This window comes from Pantherophis guttatus, chromosome 2, assembly GCF_059756535.1.
Source record: "Pantherophis guttatus breed Tessera chromosome 2, ASM5975653v1, whole genome shotgun sequence".
Classification (NCBI taxonomy): domain Eukaryota; kingdom Metazoa; phylum Chordata; class Lepidosauria; order Squamata; family Colubridae; genus Pantherophis; species Pantherophis guttatus.
In genome coordinates this window covers 201,822,234-201,840,635 of record NC_142064.1, presented here as the reverse complement: position 1 = coordinate 201,840,635, position 18,402 = coordinate 201,822,234, and the positions used below count along the sequence as shown (strand labels likewise).

General features: G+C 35.6%; 1 protein-coding gene across 1 annotated transcript in view; it reads right to left on the bottom strand.

The window, feature by feature from the left end:
• Positions 1-18,402, bottom strand: part of ITK (IL2 inducible T cell kinase) — a 41,543-nt gene that overhangs the window by 11,119 nt on the left and 12,022 nt on the right. Inside the window, exons 2-12 of the mRNA XM_034401663.3 lie at positions 10,958-11,062; positions 9,832-9,913; positions 8,946-9,074; positions 7,629-7,669; positions 6,828-6,979; positions 6,038-6,103; positions 4,940-4,994; positions 3,678-3,757; positions 1,991-2,127; positions 1,161-1,235; positions 690-861 (exon numbers count right to left, since the gene is read on the bottom strand). Of these exons, the coding sequence (XP_034257554.2) occupies positions 690-861; positions 1,161-1,235; positions 1,991-2,127; positions 3,678-3,757; positions 4,940-4,994; positions 6,038-6,103; positions 6,828-6,979; positions 7,629-7,669; positions 8,946-9,074; positions 9,832-9,913; positions 10,958-11,062 (1,094 nt within the window). The remainder of the gene's footprint in view (positions 1-689; positions 862-1,160; positions 1,236-1,990; positions 2,128-3,677; positions 3,758-4,939; positions 4,995-6,037; positions 6,104-6,827; positions 6,980-7,628; positions 7,670-8,945; positions 9,075-9,831; positions 9,914-10,957; positions 11,063-18,402) is intronic.

Sequence of the window (18,402 nt, the reverse complement as noted above, 5' to 3'; positions counted from 1 at the left end):
AATACAGCAATATAGCGTCTTCAATCAAGAACCCAATTGTTTAATGCCTGATTGTGCCAATCATGTTTAGGATACAGTCATGTTTGTGAGACCTAGCAAAACAGTGTAAGTAAGATTTTTTTTAAATCACAAAGCAGTCATATTTTAAGTTTCTTTGTGACTGCCAATGATAGAAACTCTTTATTACTTCAAAAATAGTACATAGCAAAAATTCTGAAGATATCTAAAAGGAACCCTCAGAGAAACCAAAAACTAACTACCATTATTTAATGCACATTGCTTTAGAAGCTTTATGCCATTAGACTTGCCTAATGGTAAAAATGCCTGTTGTCAGCTTGAGACTAAGAAGCACTACACATTTGCTAATATTCATACACACATAGACATATAATTGTAGACAACATTCATTTGATAATTCTAATTATTCAGGTAAATATTTATAGAAGAGATGTGTTGATCACATCGTATCTTTTAATTTCATCCAACATTCAGTGTTGCTTTGAAGAAACAAATTGGAAGAAGATTCTAAGTTTAATTATAAAAATGATTTTAAAATTTTGTGGTCCAGCTTATCAAAATTATTAAGAATAAATAATAATGTGAGCCACATCAAATGATTTAAACTCATGTTGCTGCATTATTCATTGTATAAATAAAATGGGAGTTTAGTAAGTGTTTATACTGCTTACATCATGACTTGGGCCTCTTCAATAAAGTCTTCTTCTGACATTGTTCCTGTGCGAATTGTCTTTATGGCCACTTTCATCCGATCAAGCCAGTTGCCAAGATGAACCACACCAAACTCGCCAACACCAATCTCCTGTTCAAATGTTAGTTCTTGCGGATTAATAATCCATTTGCCTAGGAAAAAGCAAAAGAAAAACAACCTAATAGTTGCTTTTGTTCAATAAATAATAATTGTTATATAATCAATAGTAGCAGTGTTTGTGTATGTGAAAAGAACTTGATTAGGAACCCTTCATTTAATCATTACCTCCTCTAATACTCCGCACCCTTACTCCCATTCAAAGAAATTTTGTGATTGCCTTATTTACTCTTATTTAAATTTTAAAGAAAGAGTGAGTTTCACTTTCATTTTGTCTCAAAACCAAAAAATTACAAGGTAAAATTACCTTTAGCAAAATATCTAGTTTACTTACCATAACTTAATCCAGCTGTAACAGGAGCTTTTGCTCTCCAGGAGGAGACGGCATACCTCAACCGAGTAACAAGACCTGTGTTTTGAAGAAATGTACAAATACATTTTAAAAAAAGACTCAAAAGTAAGAGTATGCAGGGGGATTTTTGTAACCCAAGATTGAAATGAAGGGTCTTTGGTGCTCTCTAGTGATATACTAGCATTGATATTGTTACCTGATTTGGGTAATGAAACATCTGCAAGAAAACAACCAAGCCCAGAAAGCAAGGACTCCTCATTAAGTGCCAGCTTTTGGCAGTTTAGGGAAAAAAAATTATGGGCCATAAAAATAGAATTATGGAGATGTACTATAAGAATGTATCTTAGAATCAAATGTAGAAATAATGAAGTTACCAATGTGACACTTCAATAAAGAATACCAAAACAATTTTCCTATTTTTTGAAATTTTTCAGGAAGGTCTGTGATAGAGCATAGGCACTTTGACCATGTACCTGAATATGCTAAGCATTTTATATTAAATTTCTCCCAGAATATCTAGAAAAGCAAAGAATTGTCATTTATTTATATAGTTTCTCTTCAATATAATTCAAAGTTATACTTAACAGGGGTACATATAAAGAGAAGGCAAATACAGTTTTCCTGTAAGAGATCCAGTATTCAGGAAACTTTCAGCATTTTATGATACTAAATAAATTGACATTCATTTATCACAAGAGCTTTGATAATAAGGAATTATTTAAAACAGATGTGAAGATAATTTTTCCTTCTATTTTTAGAATCTTAGAATTAAGTTATCTGCATCTTCTTACCTTTGTCTTGCCTGAACTTACCTCCTGCATTATACTGATGATAATTGATCAATTCCGGAATACAATCAAAAACATGTTTCTCTGCCAAGTAATACCTCTTGGGCTTGTCACTGGTCTCCTTGATGTGATAGTGCTTTATAACAGGGCTATTGTCATTGCTAAAAAGATAGCAAATATGCCTCTTTAAAATAATGTAAAGGCAGCTAAATATGTCCAAGTAAGGCAAAATGACTAATGATTCATGAAGCGTCAATCCAATTCGGGTTTGAACCATAGAATAAATATTATGAACCACTTTATTAGAGTCTGCTACCTATATAGTTCCACAGTATTTTTTTTTTTTACTGTGGAACTATATATATATTTTCTTCTTAAATGTTCTCTGAAAAGCCACACTTAACATCTTTAGGAAAATGAAAAAAATACAGAAAATAAAAACTGTAATTCTTTATTTGGGCTGAAACTATTAAGATTAGACTTTGGAAAGATTAACGAACAGTCACTGAAATAAATACATCAATGATATAATATTCTATTATTTTATTAAAAAAATGAAGACCATTTCTATAAATAGTTGGAAGAGATAGCAACATATAATTGTGTTTTCTGGGATTATTATTTAAAGAACCAATATTTCTGAAAACTACTTTTTAGAGAAATATGTAAATTGTTTATTGAGTGGTGTGGTGGCCTAGTGGTGTGGTGGCCACTTGGAAGGTTCAGAGTTCAATTCTAGGTAGCAGCAGATGTTTCTTTCCTAAGGTGCAAAGAAAAAATATCCATGTAGGCATCAGGAAGGGCATTTGGCCAGTAAATGCTCATGTTCATCCAGTCACCCTAACTCTACCCCAAATTAAGGGATTATAGGGTCGTAAAAAGGAATTGTTTATGTTAAGTTATTTATTGTTGCAGCAACACCAAAATTATGCCTTCTGTTAATGTTTAGAAATTAATATTGAAAAGAAGTGTATGTTTATCTGAGGGATAACCTCCTATATTCATCCATCATTTAATCAGATTAAATAGTGTCAACTCTTTCTGGGTGCCATCACTAAAGGATTGTCACCTGATGAAGCCTTGTAAGGGGTCCATTGACACTCTTTGGCAGGTTTGGTTATATTTATCCATTTGGGCTTTAGAAATATTGTGAAAAAAGCTACCTGTTCTATGTGTTACAATTACACAGAGTGTAATATTACAGAGAGTGCAGGATATTTGTATGTTTTGGTTTTTATTTTTTCGGTACTCTTTTAAATTCATTTGGGATTAGGGGGTCATTTTATATAAATTGACACTGTTAGCTGCTCAGATCCTTGGGGAATAAGCAGCAGACAAGCAGAGCAGAGTAAATGAATAATTCAGAGGGCATCAAGAATATCTATAGCCTAAAAATAGTGATAGTAATAGTATATTCCAATTGTAGACCTTTAGCACAACAATTATTAGAAAGTGTATTAATAACAAAGTCAGGATATTAAACATAACATCTACTTATACCTTATTTTGAAATATCAAATTATGTAAAAACAAGATGAAGAGAAATTACATTGTGAAGAGAAGGTTCTGCAAAAAATGTCATGAAAAATCCGTATATTACAATAAATTATTTTTATTTATTTCTAATGCCTGACAAAGTTTTATTGAATATTAATTTTTATTTAATTCATTTTTTTTTAAAAAATGCCAGCTTTCCTAAGATCTAGCTTACTTTAATGTTTTTGTGAAGACAGAGACTGTATAGGTGCCAGGCTGCCTTGAGTCTCTCACCATGAAGGCTCCTTCTTTATACTGCAGAAAGATGAAATACAATGAATTTACAAAGGAGTCTGTAAAACGACCAGTTTTAAAGTCTGAAATGTTACATAAGCATGCATGTATTCATTCATTCATTCCAGTTGTGGGAACTTCTGAACAAGTCAATGCAATTCTTTTGGCAACATGTTTTTCAGTAGTAGTTTGTACAGAGAGGAACTTGCCCAAAGGTGGTGTTTAGCCAGTTCAGACCGGTTCGCCTGAACCGGTAGCGGAGATCCACCCACTCACCCCAGTGCTATGCCGCCCAATTTAGCCACATTTTTGAGGCTGGCCACCTGCGCGGAAGGTGCACATGTGAGCAAAGCACATGCATGGAAAGCCGGGCACATGCTCGGAAGGCTAGGCACATGCACAGAAGGTGTGCACAAAGCAAAGTGAACTGGTGGTAACAATATCTGAACCCATCTCTGGACTTACCTAAAGTTACCCAACTGTCTTTGTGCCTAAGGCAGGATTAATATTTGGGTTTTCCTGCTGGTAACCCAGCACTTTAACTGGAGGACCAAATGTATCCATTGTTAATCATATAATAAAGGCATTTATACTTCAGGCTTGTAAATATACACATACATACACACACAATCTGCCTAAAGGAAAGTAAAACAAAGCAAAAGCACAAGAAAGCAAGAAAATGAGAAGATGTCTAACAAGGAACAGACCAAACACCCCAAAATTATGGAGAATGAACAGGGATGTAATATTGTCAAATTAATTTGAACAGTCGGGCTGTTTTGGCTTCCCCAAATATTCAAAAGCAGCTGAAAGCTAGAATTTGGCTTTTATTTTAGTTGCGCCAAAAGTAAACTAATTCCTTCTTGCTTGTTCTGTATTGGTATCTCATGTTTTCCAATAGCAGTCTTCGTCCAAAGACTCAGGCTGTGAATAGGTAATGATTTTGCCTATATTTTATATGCTCAGTAATCATATGAGGGAAACTGACAGACTAAGGATCAATGAGTGGGAATTATAATTTACAACAACCGCCAAAACTAGACAATTCAAATTAAAGGTTTTTAACCAATTCAATTCAAAACTACTACTTGATTTCCTTATTACATCACTGAATGTTAATTTCCTATATGCCCAAGTAAGTGAAGCAAGACATTGATTTAAGTACAGTAAAATGTGGGTACCATTTAAAGGGATTTATCTTACCTCTTCCCTGAGCATTGTTTCTGCTTTGTTTCGGCTGATATTCTTGTTGTACCAGCTGCAATGATTAAGTACAAAGCAAAACATGTTGCGTGTCAAGTGGAACCAATTCATAAACAGCATTAATGTTTGATATCATGGCAAATAAAAAGATATTTTTGTAGATACCAGTAGTCCTCAGATTATGATGGTAATTGGAACCAGAATTTCCATTGTTAAGCAATGGGATCATAAAGCACAACCACACTGATTAACAGTATGAATGCCAGCAGTGCCCATTGTCATTGTTAACTGAATCCAACCAGTCACAATTCAAGGACCACGCCAATTTAAGCCATTCCCGTCTTGGTTCCCCCCAGTCTCGAGCCTTGGCAAGGAGAGTTCCTCTTGAACTCTCCCCCCATCTCTGTCCTTCTGGCCACCCTGTACAGGAGCAATCCTTGGTAGTGATGGTAGTGGAAGCTGGATTAGATACCTGGCAGTCTCAGTCAGCTACTCTTGCCACCAGGCCTCTAACTTCTGCCTCAGCACCGCCACCCCACCGCTGCTGCTGAGAAGCCCATAGCACAATCAGCTGCCCTAGTGCCACAGTGCAAAGCACCAGGTGCTCTAACCATCCTGCATTCCATAGACCCTGCTTTCGCTAGCTGACCTTCACCATCTCTTTCCTTCCACTGCTGACAAGGCATATGCTTGGCCTTATGTGAGGCAGCTGCTTGCTGTGCCAGGCCTTCTTCCTGAGGCTGCCTGTGCCTTTGAAATCCTTCTGAAGCATTGCATGATTTGGAGAAGGATGGGCACAGCCTTCTTGCAAGCTTTTGGAAGGCCTTGTCAACAGCAAGTATAAGAAGATGGCAAAGGTCAGCTGGTCCTGACTAGGATCACATCTGGTAAAAGGAAAGGAAAACTGAGATTTCCATTTCTTTCTTATGAAAAAAAAAAAAGAAAGTTAACCTAACTCAACATTGCTTGAGAATTATCAGTTTATTTTTCTAATAAAAATTGAATTGACATCTTAATGTTAAGATTTAAATATTACATAATTCAGAGTTTCAGTTATATCTTAGTCTCTTGAAGTATGAAGAAGCAGCAAATTCTTACTTATATATTTGAAGATTATCTGGTGAATTTGCTACTATGTAGCTGCTTGGCACATATCCTCCATGCCTGCAACAAATAAGTTGTTCAATTAAAAGATGAGAAACTTCAGCATATGACTTGATTAAAATTAAAATTGACTTGACTTGATTAAAATTGTCTGTTAGAGCAGAATATAGGGTACCAAAACTTCTGCTGATGGAATTGGCACCATTTCTTACTGAATACAGAAAGTAAAACTTTCAATTTTATTTCAAAGCATATCATTATTTATTATTTCACATATGTCATATCATACATGGGCTTGCAATATATACAGTATTAACATTTCATTTAGATTAGTAAAAGACAATAACATATAAATGTTAAAAAGATTTATGTCAGTGGTTCCCAACCTTTTTTTGGCTATGCCAAACCTAAGCATCTCTAAAATACTATTCAAAAAGTGAACTCCTACTCACATGGAATAGGAGCCTAAAAGGCCATTAACTTGGTTTAAACAAGGTTCCAAATTGCCCCCATTAAAAATCAAATTGCCGCCCTGTGGGGCGTGGGCATCACGTTCGGTACCACTGATCTATGTCCAAATATCAATGTCTACACCATCTAACGAAAAATGTAACAAAACATATATAAGTGTCTCATTCATCATGGACTATACTTAAGGTATAGTGCAGTAATCCAAAGCAAAATGAATAAGAAACATACAACATATGGAGAAAATGTCATATAGGAGGGAATTAGAACATACATTTTGTAAAAAAGAAAAGGTCTCTTTTTTCTAAAGACCTACCCATTTTTATCCTGAACCAACCACCAATTGACTTCGGAGTTATCAATAACATAATATTCCTCATTGCATCGTAATGTCAGTTCCTGAGGATTCTGAGCAATATAATCATAAATGGCAACTACTGAAGATTCCTTGGTATCTAGTGATAATTTCTGGTTTTTGTAAAAAAAAAAAGTAAGACATATTAAAAGCAGAAAATGACTGCAAAAAATATTTGATTACATATATAGTATGTCAGCGATGTTAAATCATATATTTCAAAAAAGGGAGATTTCTAGAGTTATGTGATATACTGTGCCTGTATTAGAACTGCAGGGCATGCTAGCCTTTTTAAATTTATTATTTATTTATTTGTGGGCTGCCTTTATTATTTTTACAAATAATTTTGGTACCCAGATTTCATGGGTATGGCAGGACTTGAATTCACACTCTCCCATTTTCTATCCTGATGCCTTAACCTCTAGACCAAATTGGCTCAATATTATGCCTTTTGTCTATAAATAGATACTGAATGAATGAGACTTGCATTTTTTAACCAAATTGGGCTCTAGTTGCTGTATTCTTAGAAAGTAATAGTAGAAGGCATCATATGAGATCATTCAAAAGATGGATATTGAAATATGATCATCACAAATTGCAGAGCTATTACTAAAAATTTAACTAGAAATGTTACAAAAAATTGGAATCATTAAGCCACATTTTAGATGAAAAATTTGATATAACATTTCAAAAACTGAACTTCAGTTCAATGGCACAATATGATGGCTCCTCTATTAGTACTACCCATATCTTGATGCTCACCATGTTATTCTCCGGTGTAGGTGGTAGAGGTTTACTAGAGGCTAGGGAAAGAAAAACATATGAAATCAACATAACGTGTGCATACCAAACAGAAAAAAAATATTAAGAGTGTTATAAACCTGAGTGTCTTCAAGGACTACAGAGTAACTGTATATTTATTGTTTCCTATATTTTTAAATCATGGGCTGAAGTAGAACATCTCCAATGACCCAGGGAATTGGTAAGGTACTGACTGGATCAAGAATCATGACTAAAAACTATAAGCAAACAGGTCTCACTTTTTGTTAAGAAATAATTTTAGGAAATGAGCACTTGACTCCGTATAAACTACTTCTGAAAGTTCTGCCAAATACACAATTAATCACAATTATAAGTATACTAAATTAAATAGAAAATAAAAACAATTTACAAATAGAAATACAATTCACAAAAATTGTAAATGTTGTCCCAATTTGTTTTTGAGAGCTATATTTTTCTTTGGACCTAGTATTCTTTTTTCTTTATGATATATGGGAGTCAGCGGTGTTGTGATAAAGATTTCATATATATGCAGATCTGTCTTTTTGCAAAATACCTACAATACATATCTGTACAATGTAAAGGGAATACAGCTTTGCTAACTGGACAGCCATTTATTTGGAGTAGGAACCGGCAATGGTCACAATAGCAACCCACAATCGGGACATGGGTGATAAGAGGATAAGAGTATTGCCCTTAAACACAAAGGCCAGAGCAAAGGAAGTGAGGCTTGTGCACCAGAAAGAAAAACCACTCACAGATCCTAGTGAATCCAAAAGTGAAACCTAGTGCTTAAAGTAGATAATCCGCAATACATATTTTGCTTATTTAAGATGTATAATTAATGTACAGTCCATATATTGCATGCCAGCTAACAATACCATCCACATACTGTATGTTCTAAAGAGTGACTGCATCACAACCACAGGGCAAGAAGTATAAGAAAACAATTCTAGGTGGATTTTCCAGGCATTTCACATTGCTTTGCACCATATTATGGAGACGTTAAGCATTTAGACATTTATTGGTTTTATAGATGAACAACAATGAGTATGGAAATCTTCAGTCCCAAAGGAAATGAATAGATCCACATTACAGATTCAAGCCATATGGTGAGCAGATCACTCTCCTGAGCCAAACCACAAAGCAGTCAAACCACTATATAAAAATAACAGAATTAAACATAAAGCTTTATTGAACTTCTCTCATACACATTTTACAGATGTCCTATAGCTTATATAACAATACTTTAAATTATTCTTGAAGCCTTGTTGGAAGAGAAGTTTTTGAATTTCCTACCAGTCTTGGCTGGACTATACTCCATGCAGCCTGTTGCCATCTTTTCTAGCTGAGCACAACATCTCCATCGTCCATCTATCCAGAAATTTGGGTGAAACTTTGACACCAAAGTGGTGTTGTTCCTAGTTTCTAAAATGGAGAAAATGTCAGATACTCCAAGCAGAGCAATCCTGATAATGATAAACAGCTTTTACCATTTCCCCCCATCTGATACTCTGCAAGTGTATTGGGATTGCCATTTCCCAAATTCCTAGAGAGTCATTTTAATGATTACACTTGATGGGAAAGAATTGCTTCCATTACATCCTCTACCCCATAAAACAGAAGAGAGCAGGTATTCATGAAATTCCAAAGCATCCTAACCATGAGTCAGAAAAGCAAAAGTTACTTTTACTGTGATTAAAAAAAAGCAAAACACAAAACTCCTGAAGTTTGAAGAACAGATTTCACCATGATATTATGGTGCACACGCCATTGTACTTACTACAAATAATAGAAGAATAAGCTATCACTGTAATAAGGGCCAATCTTGTTTTATTTTAATGTGCTATTATGTAAAGAGTCATTGATGGAGCATATAATTTCATTAGATATGTAGGTAAACACATATCCCTTTCATCTTCAAACATTATTCCCAGCATATGGAGGTGAAATAAATCTTTCCCATTAACAGTTTGCCATCAACTTTTTTTAAAAAGAGATATTAGAATAATTAAAGGCTGCAGCTGGAAACAGGAATATAAAAGTCACTTCAAAGCCACAAAAGCTTATGTCCAATAAGTATTTCTTAGCCTTTAATTACCTTAGCCAGTATGTTACCTTGATATACTGAATTTCAAATGAGGTGTTGACCTGAGGTATTACAATGTGATGAGTTACAAATTACCTTCTTTCAGAACCATGACCCATTTCTGGCAGCTTGCTAAGTTGGGGGCAAAGATGTAGAGCATATAGTTGTCATGAAAAATCTGTGATGGGAGGAAAAAGGATTTAGAGTCAATTCTAAACTGAACAGGATCAGCCCACTTTCTATGAATGGTTTCTAATGTGATGTTAGAGGGAAAAGTGAACTTGTAAATAAAGTAAATAATAAATATTCTAATTACATATATTTTCACACAATGGATAAAACATAATAAAAAGCACTGAAGATCCATTATTTCATTGTTAGTTCTTCTTAGCAAAATTTCAACAGATTTCCACAGACTGGAATATAATTTTTCTCTTTAAAAGAGAGTAAACCTAACTGAGGTTGTAAAATTCTTAATTCCCCAAAAAATATTCAGTTCTGTATTTGTTAAGAAACAGAAACTATAAAAAACTGTAAGAAACAGAAACCATAAGCTATCTATACCTTGGTCAATCATGAATTGTATCACTAGGATCAAAAAATTTTCTTGATTTTCTGAATGGCACTATATTTGCAGCACACTATGGATCGTTAATTTCACTGCCAAACAGGAAGCTAACATTTGGGCTGCAGCTGAGGGGAAAAATGATTTCACATGCCATTTATGTTATTATATATCTGGCTTGCTTTAGTACAACCCACTCAAAAGAAGCCCCATATTCCCCAGAAGAAACAAAAAGTTTTCTCCCCAATTAATTACTTGTGTTTGGAGATGGGGTGGGGAGTTTCTAGAGTTTTCTTTCTATTAGAAAAATGCTATTGGAAGTATTTTGCAGCAGGTGAAAATAATGTTAGCAAGAGGCTGAAATAGACAAAGGAAGAAACAGCAAGAATATGTGCATAAAATTAAATTTTATATACTGTTTATACTATATATATAAAATTTGATCAGAAAGATATTGTACAAAGCAGCTGGATTCTTTTTTAAATGCCAATTAGCATCAAAAATAGAAACAAGTCTGAAAATGCTATAAGCTGTTTCCCTCTCACCACCTAAGCAGTTTTACCCCTTAAATCTTTTGGTCAATTAAAAAGAATTAAGCATGACTTGCAAGTTTGATGTACTGGTTATGTTTAGGATGATTGTAATGTTGTGACTTACCTGGAAAGGATATTTATAGTGACATGGAACTGGGACATCACTTTTTACAAGTTCTACACATTTAATCTTGGATAACTCAATTGAACCCTTTAGAATTGTTTTTTTCTAAGAGAAGAAAGAAAATACAAAATACAATTAGGGTCCAAGACATTGCTTACTTGACATTAGACTACCAAGTCTTTACACATTTGTGTCTGGAAAGTATTTTAGCAAGGGAAGTGAAAATAATGAATGACATGTTATGATTTTCAGCATAAAACAAAGAGAGAGAGAGAGAGAGAGAGAGAGAGGGAGAGAGAGAGAGAGAGAGAGAGAGAGAGAGAGAGAGAGAGAGAGAGAGATGTCTAGGGAAATGTCTAATTAAATTTCTGAACATGTAGCTGACTTATTTCCTGAGAAATAGTGGGATTTTTCTCTCTCTCTCTTTTTCCTTGGTAGACCTAGGAAGCATCAATGCATTAGCTTGTATATTTTGTTATAAAAGCTGCATTGAACAGGAAGCCAAAAAGCAACAACTATAATAACCCCGCTGTCCACTAATGCCTTGCTTTGAATGATTCACAGCCCTCTTTGAAAGTAACTGATTTCCTGCTTTGATTTTTCTACAACTGAGATGTAACACTTTTTGTCATTCATTTCAGACAGAGGTTAAATGTGGAGTTTCTGGAATAATTCTTCTAATGTGACAAGCAACTGATCTTATGCCTTTTCTATCAGAAACAAATCTAAGTGGCTTGCAAAAATGATACACAATTAATTATGCAATTCATAAGAAATGGCATTATCATACAATCACAAGAAGAACATCAGAAGCATCTTTGATTGAAGAAAACTTTCACAAAATGGGAGGATAGATTTTGGCATAGTTGTCACTCACATATAATTAAGCCTTACATAGCCCACAGCTGTGTGATAGCTTATATTTTTCCAAGCTTGAGGATGACAACTTAGTCCAAATAGATTGCCAGTTACATTCTATTTATAGGTCATGGCATTCACAGTCACCATATGCGAATCTGCATAGTGTTTAGAAGGACTGATACAGTTTATCTGTCATCCATTATTTAAAAATATGCCCAGAAGAATGCTAAACCCACATATAAACCCACATATAAAAGGATCCTACAAAATGCCTGAACAGGGCATGGTGAAGTGCTGGTTAGACATTGCGCAGGCAGATGCCTTTGGGGAAATAGAGTATCAACTCTTCTGCAGGTCGCACCCCAATCCAAAATAGACATGGAGGGCATGACCCAACAATTGGCAGGATGGAAACATGCCAGCAGTAGTCAAATTTGACAAGTGGGTGTTGGGTCTGGTTATGCCATCGCTAACATCATTAATGAGGCATCAGAGGCTGCTTATTCTTCCTCAACACAGGAGAGGAAAAACTTTAAAGCTCAAACAGGTGAAGAAGAGCTGAAGAGTATAAGACAAAAGATGCTTCATGAAGACACAGTCTCCAAACCCATGTCCTCTAAAGGCAGGGGACTGGATAGTATTGGTGCCTGCCACTCCAATATGTCACTGTGGTTATAATTACATTTGTTTTGTTCCTTTTGCCCCCTTGTAAAATGACTTGATGCAGTATATAGCTGAAGCTGTAATCATGAAAAGAGCCTCTCCCTGGTTTAGTTTCAGCAAATCCTTGATACATATCAATAATAATTTGAAATGAAAACAAAGTTACAGTATACCCAGACCAAATCATGTGAATTAAAGAATGTTCTTAATTGCTAACATAAGAATTTCTAAATGTCTATCCATTTTTAAACGTTCTTTGATGGTTCCCAATAGATCTGAAATAATATTCTGATGAATTAGTTTCATTTTTAAATCATAAATATAGTTCACTTTTTTAAACATCTGGACTCATTGATTCCTAAAATTGGACACACTAACTCTTCTTTCCATAGTTATATAACAAATAATTCCATTTACATTTTTTATATCTTTTAAAATTGAATTGTTGGCTTCCATTTAAAGTGCAGCATGTAAAGAAACCAAAATTGCAGGTATCTTAGAAGCGATTAGCACATACAGACCATATTGTTTAGTTGCTTATGTTGTCAACTGTATATGGAAAGTAAGTCAAACTTTAACTTTTAAAAGGCAATCTTTCAAAACCTTTACAACAAACCATTAAAATAACAAGTGATTTAAAGAATTTCAATAAAACATGTTCCCTGGTATTTCCTAATGATCCAAGTAGTTATCTTGCTCAACACAGTTTAGCTTGAGTCCAGATAAGATTGACCAATGCTGCTGCCAGCTGAAATACAACAAAATACTTCATGCTGATTCAGGCTTCTCCACCATCTCCAACCATTTAAAAAAACAAAACTAAAATAGCCTGGATGCTTTTATTTATGCTTTGGGAACAACTAGATTAATTTCTTGCAATAAATTGTTAAAGCATTGTGCCTTCGAAGTTGCTTTTTGCAACTAACTCAGCAAAAAGATTCTAACCTGGTCAAATGGTAAGTTGCCTATTATCAGACAGCTGTTGTGGTTTCATGTTTATTTATAGGAAAAACACAAATGGCTATTTTTAAACTCTCAGGCTATATGCAGCATATGACTTGGATCATCTCTTCATGGGAACCTACCTGCCTGTAAGATTTGGCATTGTAGTAAAGACCTTCTCAGTAATCCCTGCAAAAAAAATCTCTTTGGGAGGATCTGCCCGAAGCCTACACATTTTAAAAATCATTATGTTTTTTTCTTTTTTTTTTTTTGGTGTCCAAAACTTTAATAGATTTATACTATGCTTAAATAGAGACTTTGAGATTTTATTTGCTTTGTTTTTATGGACTATTATTATAATAGTTCACAATGCCATCTTGAATGTTAAAGACTAAACTAAACTAAACAAAAATAACCTATGAAAAATATCCAAATAATCCAACAATGATAATTTATTAAGGATTTTATCATCAGATGATAAAATACAAAATGCAAGGGATGAAGAAGAACCATGAGCATTTCAGGACTGCTTTACTATAGACCCCTTAACATCTCTAGTTTAACAACACAGAGATTGAATACAGTCAGCAATAAAAACTGCATTTACAGGTCCTATTAAACTATAATTGCCAATAGCCATTCTGAGGCAAAGAAATTAGAGCTGAATCTCCAGCCCTTCAAATTACAAAGACCAGCTGAATCTCAATCTTTACAATAATAAATCACAGTAGACCCAAGCTGTTGCTATTTCAATAAATGAATTTCTCCTGGGAAGATTTGTTGTTTAGATTTGCTTTACTACTTTATTAGCTTTACTGCTGGTTACTGAATGTGTGGCTATCTGTGTACAGGGATCTGTTTCCCAAAATTAAAGCTGGATTGTGTGACATAAACATAGATACCTGAAAGCAGGCATAAGGGAACATTACAAATGTTACCTATTATGATGCTGTGGCCAGCCTATGGACATTTAAGGAGATACCATTTGGCAATACAGAACAGAGCAAATTAAGTTGCATAAATCTTGATCTCAACACAGAAGAGTCAAATGATAGGAGCCTAGGAATATAATTTATATCACCAGGACATTTTGTAAAAAACTAAAGAAGAAAGCTCCTTAGAGAAGCAAGCAGTAAAAACAGCAAAAGAAAAATAGTTTTTAAATATCTCCTTCATACTTCACTTTTCTCTTTGCCAAACTTAATTCTTTATCATTGTAGAAAGGTATCTATTGCTTATGAGAAAGAAATAGAATTTAACTCTTTCCCTAGATAGAAATTGAGTTAATTTCTATCTTTGAATTGACAGTAAACTATACCAGTATAGCATTTGTAGTCCTCGTGGCTGAATCCTATCCATAAAGGACATAAGGAATGGCTTTGAAGGATGGAGGAAAAGTTGCTACCAAGGCAACAGTCAAATAAGCAGAGCTTGAGCCTGGGTCGAAAAAATAACTTGAAAAAACTGCCTCAAACAAACCTCTCCTTAGTTCACACAAAGATAAAGGGAAGGACAGAGGAAGTACTTTTAGATTTTCAAGATTGTGTTACTCTAACTATTTAAATAGAAAATATTTAAATATCTTCATGATATTAGTTTCTTAGTCTACCGTATAGTGCGGACACTGCCTCAGCTGACTGTGTTTTGAATCACTGCACACACTTAGCTTCCCTCCAAAGTAAAGGGTGACAATGCCTAACAGATTTTATATACAGTACTTTGGAAATAGTATAGGAGAGTCTCAGAATCAGAGGGAAAATACTCTGGAGCCTGGAGGCTGTGAGGGTCTGGATGGGAGTCAACAGGCTCAGACTTAACCCAGACAAGACCAAATGGCTGTGGGTATTGCGTCCTAAAGACTATGTTGATTGTACATCTCTGGTCCTGAGGGGGGGAGAAATTGTCCCCCTCAGAACAGGCTCGCAATCTGGGTGTCCTTCTAGACTCACAGCTAAGATTAGAGCAACATCTGACAGCTGTGGCTAGGGGGACTTTTGCACAGGTTCGCCTGGTGCACCAACTGCGACCCTACTTAGTTCAGGAGGCTCTCCTCACAGTCACTCATGCCCTTGTCACCTCACGGTTGGATTATTGCAACACGCTCTACATGGGGCTATCCTTGAAAAGTGTTCGGAGACTACAGTTGGTCCAGAATGCAGCCGCACGAGCTATTGTGGGTGCACCTAGATACACCCACATTACATCAATTCTCTGTGAGCTGCACTGGCTCCCTATCAGTCTCCGGACACAATTCAAGGTGTTGGTTATTACCTTTAAAGACCTACAGGGCTTAGGGCCAGGCTATCTTCGAGACCGCCTTCTACCGCATAGCTCCCAATGACCGGTAAGATCCCAGAGAGTTGGTCTCCTCTGAGTCCCGTCAGCTAAACAATGTTGGCTGGCGGGCCCATGGGGGAGGGCCTTCTTGTGGCTGCCCCGGCTCTCTGGAACCAATTACCTCCTGAGGTCCGGACCGCCCCCACCCTATTGGCCTTCCAGAAAGCGGTGAAGACCTGGCCTTTCCGGAAAGCCTGGGGCCATTGATCTCGCTGCTGCAATCTTGCGAGGCCCGGCCATGAATGAAGTGTATGGATTTTTAATGTTTTTTTTTAAAACAACTTTTATGGTATATTGTTTGCATTATTTTTTGTTGTAAGCCGCCCAGAGTCCCCAGGGAGTTGGGCGGCATAGAAATGCGACAAATAAATAAATAAATAAATAAATTAATTAATTAATTAATTAAATAAATAAATAAATACTATTTCAGTAATGACTTGTGGTCTGGGGATGAGATGATGGCAAAATCATGGGAACATAACAAATATCGCCTGGATGTATTTCTACAGTGCTTATATGCACTGACTCTTAGTCAAACAAATGAGGAAGAGAAATTTCAATAATGTGAAACATACATTTGACATACATTTTTAAGTTCAGACAAGCAGGCAATATTAGCAGGATCAAGGATGCAAGAAATTTTTCAGAAGCATTAATGGTATCCCATTACAGTCGAAAACGTTTGCTTCTAGTGGGATTCCTACAGAATCTCATAGAGAAAGAACTATAAATATAGACTTACACAATAGGATTATGATGAGTCTGTCAGATTCTCCCAATGATCATTGCTAGAAACAAGAGAAGAGACCACTAATCAATGTGCTTAATTGCTTACGATACTAATTAGGCAGAAAGGAGGGAACAGAATGCATATAAAATGGTTGAGGGCTGCAAACTGCTGAGTGCCCATATATGCATTAGATTTTTACAATTAGCTCCCTAGTTTTTGTCAGTATGCTAAAACAAACAAACAAACAAACAAACAAAAAACACCTGCTAGTCATCTGTTCTGAACGACAGCAAACTTAGCACTGCAAAACTGGAGCAATTGAACATCTCTCTGCAGATCCCAAAAGCATATTGATTCCTTCACTGTGGAACGTGATAGTAATTGATAGGAAACTGAATGCGCTGGGTGAAGTACAATCTGGCACTTCAAGAGTTCCTTGCTTGCTGTACTTTGCTAGCTACATGTTTTGTAGGTTGGATCTACTTCAGGACTTCAGTGAAGAGAACATAACAATTAGTTTCTAGGCCCCATAGTGAAATCCATAGAACTTCAGCAGGTAACCTAGTGCCCTTCAAATATTTTGGAGTTCAACTCCTGTCAACCTTATTTAAACAAGCCAACTGAGAAGGACTGTGAAAGTATTAATCCAGGATATCTTTATGGAACTGTTTCCCTCATCCATGTACTAGTGCAACAGATAATAATTATAAAAACCAACCCTATAAAATGTCCAAGATCTAGTATTTATGGCTATCTGCTGTGCTTCAAGTAATGCATGGCAGGAGAGGAACTGCAAAAAGATGTCTCAGTCTCTCTCTCATATGGTGGTTTTAATTCTGAAAAACCACAAGATACAATTCAGAGTAACAAAGACAAGACAATATATTAAAATACCTACTGCACCTGCACTAACATGCAGTGCATGTGACAAAAGTTTGTATTATCTATATACATAAAATGCAAGAAAAGTACATTGATAATTTCGGCACATAACATGAGAAGCAACTTGGCAGAATGGTTTAAAGCAGCAGACATATTAGCTAACTAAAATTAGATTTGAACTGTGTGGGATATATCTTCTGTTATCCAACATAAAGAGGATAAAGCTCTTCTTCAAGTGAAACACAGCTCCTGGGGAATTGATAATACACTTCTTTGCAATTTTACTGGCAGCAGTTTAGAAGGATTTGCTACCACTTTCTTCCTGGATTCCACCCACCCCCCCTTAACCTTTCAATCCAGCCCGAAGTTTTAATATTCTCTGGAATATGAAATAGCTAAGAAGACCTGATCCTGGTTCTTAGCCCAGAGGTCACACCTGCCTTTAATTATTTTTTTTAAAGAAGTGTCATGTTTGTTCACACATACTTAAAATTGTATCCAACAGAAGCAAAAATGGTCTCAAGTAACCTGCAAAAATAAAGAGTTCATTCAAAAGATGATACAATAAATAAATAAATAAATAAATAAATAATTCTTGGGGGGTTTAAATTTATCACTTAAGCTTTTGAATGTTAAAAGAGTAAAGACTCAGTAAAGACTGAGCCTAACTCAATTGGGAAACTAAACAACAGGAAATATTGGAAGAAACATGGATGCGTTCGTGGAAATATCAGCTGAAGTCTACCACCCAAATGGTAAATAAGTCCAGCTCTACACAACTTTTGTGGAGAATCAGTCAAATTAGATCTGGTGCTGCTTCTGGGTAAGTGGAATGACTCCCATTTCCATCTGGCCTGTCTGGATTCCCTACCATGTAGAACTTTTCTGACGAACATTTACGAACTTAAACCTCCTTTGAGCTGGATATTGGATTCCCTGATGCTGCTAATCCCAGGAGGGATACTGGTTCTATGGACATGGGGCCGAGGAGGCGGAATATGGCTATCCTCACCCTTGAGCTTTCTATCAA